This window comes from Pteropus vampyrus, unplaced genomic scaffold, assembly GCF_000151845.1.
Source record: "Pteropus vampyrus isolate Shadow unplaced genomic scaffold, Pvam_2.0 Scaffold232, whole genome shotgun sequence".
NCBI lineage: Eukaryota > Metazoa > Chordata > Mammalia > Chiroptera > Pteropodidae > Pteropus > Pteropus vampyrus.
In genome coordinates, this window is record NW_011889013.1 from 187,493 (window position 1) to 192,825 (window position 5,333).

Genomic DNA, 5,333 nt, shown 5'->3' on the forward strand with positions numbered 1-5,333 from the left:
TCTACAAGCCTATGAATCATTTCTTCAAATGCAGGATATGGGCTCTTAAAAGAAAAACAAAAACGGACTTAGATTTTATATACTCGTTCTCACTAAATACATTATCCGCAATTTTCTATCACTTTTTAGATTGGTAAGTAAAGCACTAACACACTTTTGAATAGCTGCAGAATATGCCACCACACGAATATGCCACAGTTGATCCAGTCATTCCTCCATTGGTGGGAATCCGTGACAGTTCCGGGGTTTTGTCACTGCAGAGAATGCTGTGACAGCCATCCTCGTACGTAGGTCTTTATGTACTGGTATTTTTATTTCTACAGAATAGATTCTACTTGGCATTTTTAGCATTGTAATTTTAACTAAAGCAGAAGCTATATACACGAATGAAGACTTCACAGCAATCTGAATAAATCATGCATAAAATAGACCTATTGAAATATTGATACATGTTTGTTCCATGAAAAGGGTTTCTCCCCGCATCGAATTATCTGGCAGATCGTCTTGATCACATTTTCACTGTGTAGACATCAATGCAACCGCACAGAAGTCTGGCTTGTTTGTCGATTCCCAGAAAGAAATAGATCTTCATAACAGCAAACGGCAATATATTCACAAATACCTGATTAATTTTCTTAAACTGTTTCTCAAACATATTAATTACTTTTATATTCACTTTGTTTATTTTTCCTCTCCCCTCTGCCCCTTGTTCCTATCCACTGCCAATCTTCAGAGAGAAAAAGAAGAAAGCGAAACCACCCAGGACTTTGATCACTGAAGACGGGAAAGCCCTCAACGTAAACGAGCCCAAGTATGTGAGGCCACACAGAGACTTGAGGAAGCACAATGTGTGCCGTTGGTCGTTACGGTTACAGGTTTGCTCTGCAGAGGGCACATCTGACCGCTCTCAAAAAGCTCGATGCCTCTAACAAGAGGGACATTTGTGCATATTTGAAAGCAAAACCTCTCTTATGTTTTCAAGTGCATAATGTTATATTTCATCTTTTTGGCATTCAGAAAATGATCTTGACATATGGAAACCTTAGCTATATATGTATCCCCTGAAACTTTGGACCATCTACAGTTTTATGCCTGAGAGTTGCCAGTGCATTATTGTTGTGTTTATGCATTTTTAAGACTCTGCCATGAACAGACTGGCTGAGAATACTGCTACATCTCCTATCCATCTACTTTATACCCTGGAACACATCTACAGAGCATTCAAGAGCTAAGGAAAGAAATCGATATAAATACTCCTGTGAAGTTAATGAGAGAGGAAAAATATTCAAACTGGAAATCCTCAAGAATAAGAATATCTTATCTATTCTATCTGGCTGTCTTAAAATTTAAACTAGAAAGCAGCCTAAAATACACACCAAAAAGCCTATGGTCTAAGTCTTGTTTCCTTCATTTCATTACTCAAAATCTGTTTACTATTTGCTATGCCATCACCATGATGAAGGTGCCATCCTGAATCATTGCCAGGCATCCTACATTTTATCTGCATGGCAATCTTGTGTGATAGGCACTATTTATTTTGTCATAGGTCCAAAACCTCAGCCTGAGCGAGGCGAATTGACTTGCCCAAGGGCACTTAGCTAACGGGTAGTGTGTCTGACTTGCTCATGCTAACGCACTTCTGGTGCTTTCAATGATCACCCTCCCCCAGCCCCATGCACACGTGCCTTCTTTATCCAGCAGGCATGAGGGCAGCACAAGACACGACACTGGGCACTGGGGTTACAGCGGTGAACACGACAGGTTTCCGCCTTCGTGGAGGTTAAAAATCTAGTGGGAAAAGCTCTCTCTTCAGCCTTCAGCAGGGCTCAGGGGCGACTCCCAGAGCTCCGTGTGTCCCTCGTGAGACCACCGCACCTCTCACCACATTGACCACTTTACCTGCCTCTACGGCCAATTCTGTTTAGGGGTGTCCTATGAAGAACTGATTCAGCATCACCTCCCCTATTACCGCCTACTGCGGTCACCGTTCCTTACTCTCCTGGTCATCGGTCATCCAGAGTCTTATTCCCATATGGCTCCGTACACCTAATCGGACTCCTCCTCTCCCCTCTCCCCGCCCCCCATCCTTTCCACTGTGCCCTCTGGAGCTTATGCTTTGTTAACAAAACCCGGACAATTGCAATCGCTTGTCAGTAGCCCCCATGGTTCATCACTTGGCCTCCTGCGATCTCTTCTACTGCACTGAATAAAGAAGGATGAAGAGAGGGAAGGGTACGTACTCCCTCTCTTTAGGAAACTTCCTGGGAAGCGCCATGTAATCCTCTCCCTCACAGAACTAAGTCACATGACCTCATCTAGTTGCAAGGGAGGCTGGAAAATGTAGTCTTCATTCTTCAGATCTATGTTTCTAGTTAACATCAGGCCCTACTACTGAGGAGAAAAGGGGAGTGAATAGGAGGAAATGACGACAATCTCTGCTATAGAAAACTTCTCTGGAATTGCCTTTCGAGTGCTATATGAAGGGAGAGTTTCCATTGGCCAGCTGGGAAATTGAGGAGCAGCAATCGAGGCAGAGGGGACAGTATCTGTAAAAGCTCCCGAGATGAGATAGAATGCATGAGTCATTTCAGCAACTGAAGTCCCGCCCGGCTGGACTGCTGAAAGCGGGGAGAGTGGCTGCCTCAGGCAGACGTACTGCCAAAAGCCAGATCTATGGCTAGTTTTATATTTTCCCAAACAATTTAGCTTACATCCTTTAGTCCTTCTGAGTAGTATGTTGACGGGATGGAAGTCACACCTAGGGCTCAGCCTCGGGGTGTAGGTGAAGGATTTAGGGCTTTGAAATCCTGCCTTTTCAGGCTCAGGTGGCTTCTTTCCCAGCTGTGTCAACCTCTCCGAGTCCCTGTTTCTTCATCTGCAGAATGGAGGCGACATAACAGGCAGTGCCCCCAGCATTTCCCAAGGCAGTGGAGAGGTCAACAGTGAAAGGCAAAGAGAAAACTAAGGGAAAGAACGAGGAGACAAGACTGTTGAAAACTGAATTAAGGAGTAGAACGCTGGATAAGGGGAGACACATGCATCGCTTAGTTCTCCACAAATAACTCCAGGCTTTGAGTTTGCTCCTGGAAAACTCGAATGAAATAGAACATTTGAACCACCAGATGTCTCTATCTCTGCACCAATGCTCATTTTTTTGTATGTAATTTACCTTAAGATTCTCACATGAAAACACCGTAAAGAGAAATAATGTATGACTATGTTGTACATTTCGGTTGAAATTTTTAAATCACCGTAGACATTTTATTGTCCAGCTACCAAAATAAGTTTGTCATTGGAAATTATTATATCATTATTGTGAATTTTACTTCTGATAATGGGATGAGGCTGTCTATAAAAGTATTACTAAATACATCATCTTTTTTTCCCCCAAATGAATTATTCCTTAGACTCGACTTCTCTTTGAAAGATGATGAAAAGCGTAACCAGATCATCCTGGATCTTGCTGTGTACAGGTAAAGACATTTTATTGTGTATTTTAAATGGCATTTCCGTCTATTTTCGTTCTCAATTGCAATCTCTTGAGTTGTGAAACACTTTGAAATGAAATTTGGTTTACGAGTAATCAACACCTACTCCTCTCCCAGTGCTTATTTCTACCTCTCCGTGCTTTGTGATTTCTATCTGACAAACTATAAATTTACTTGCATTTTTAAAAATTTGTGGTCAAGACAGGAACTTTGTTTTGTTTGTTCCTTCCTCCTTATACCTCCAACACCTAAAACATCTCCTGGCCCCTGGTAGGAGCTCAATAAGTACAGGAATGAGTACATGAATGGATGAATGAATGAATGAATGAATGAATGAATGAATGAATGAATACTGATGATGGGACTCAAATAAGGCCTTTCTCTGTTTAAGGCTGTTGTACATGCTCTATTTTACTTGCTCTCATAACCCAGTGAAGTTAGAGGGCTCGTTATTCTGGAATTGCCCAGGAAAGGGTGCGATTTCAGAGGCCGAGTCTTGTCAAAGTAATCGCAGTAATTCAAGGAGCCCGCTCAGGAGCCCTTGGGCCTCGTTCCAGCTTTGTTTTTTTAATTGTGGTAAAATATGCCTAACTTAAACCTTACCATTTCAAGTCTACAACTCGATGATGTTTAATAAATTCACGATGTTGTACAACCATTGCCACTATCTACTTCCAGAAAATTTTCATCACCCCAAAGGGAAACCCTATACCCATTAAGCAGGCGCTTCCCTCTCCCCCGACAACCCCTAACCTTCTTTCTCTCCAGATATTTAATATAAATGTAATCACATGCAGCCTTTGTGTCTGGCTTCTTTCATTTAGTATAATGTCTTTAGAGTTTATCTACGTGGCAGCATGTGTCAGAATTTCCTTCCTTTTCATGGCTGAATAATATTCCACTGTATGGATATACCAATTACTGTTCATTCACTTACCGATTGATGGGAATTTGGTTTTTTCCCACCCTTGGCAACTGTGAGTAGGGGCCAGGTCCGCGTGTGGTCCCCTTTCTCTTCACACCGCGCTGCCTCTCCCACACGCCTATCAGTTCTGCCCAAGTGCTGCCAGGTCACCCGCCTTGAGAGAGCTCTCAGCTCTCCTCCAGCTGACTTGCTTCTGTTCCTCCACATCCCCAAGCTGCCCTTGTGGTTTCTTAGTTAAGCCTTCTCTATTACATCTTTTTAAGTCCGTTCTGTTTTTAGGTCTTATTCCTGGAGAATAATGAATGCGTAAGCCTCTCCTTCTAGCTCTGTCGACCGCTAAACCTTCAGTCCTCAGAGGAGAGATTTCCTCACCCCCGTACGTGTCCATCTTCAAAGATAGTGCTGTTTCTCCTGTCTAGGCAGTAAAATCCTTCCATTCCCATACTTCTGTCCAAACTAATGACGCTGAGATTCCTTGTTATCTTCGTCAGCACATGGGAAGTTAACTTCACGCATTCATGTAAGCTTCCTGCCTTTATTCAACAAATAGAGAATACCTACTACATTCCAGGCCCTGGGAGCTTGTAACTGGTGTGTTTTAAACGCGCTCACTGCTCTTCATAGCTTACAGTCCAGACGGACAGGAAGCAGGCGGGTATACAATAAGTAATTACAGAGGGAAAAGAACTGTGTAGGAGAGGGGCAGAGTTCAAGGTGTGTGAGTCCGGTGGTCGGTGGTATAATCAGGGAAAGTCAGTGACATGAGCCCTGAAAATCAAATGATAAGAAACAGTGAGCTCTGCAAAGAACTGGCAGAAGATTGTTTTAAGCAGAGAAAAAACGTAGGTAGGGGAAGATGAACATTTTAGGAGGCCCTAAGCATGAAATAGAACACGCCGTCAATTAATGTGGGAGATATT

General features: G+C 42.8%; 1 protein-coding gene across 1 annotated transcript in view; it reads left to right on the forward strand.

The window, feature by feature from the left end:
* The window catches only part of LRRC6 (leucine rich repeat containing 6), a 60,151-nt gene that overhangs the window by 23,105 nt on the left and 31,713 nt on the right, over window positions 1-5,333 (forward strand). Inside the window, exons 8-9 of the mRNA XM_011373826.1 lie at window positions 734-811; window positions 3,408-3,473. Of these exons, the coding sequence (XP_011372128.1) occupies window positions 734-811; window positions 3,408-3,473 (144 nt within the window). The remainder of the gene's footprint in view (window positions 1-733; window positions 812-3,407; window positions 3,474-5,333) is intronic.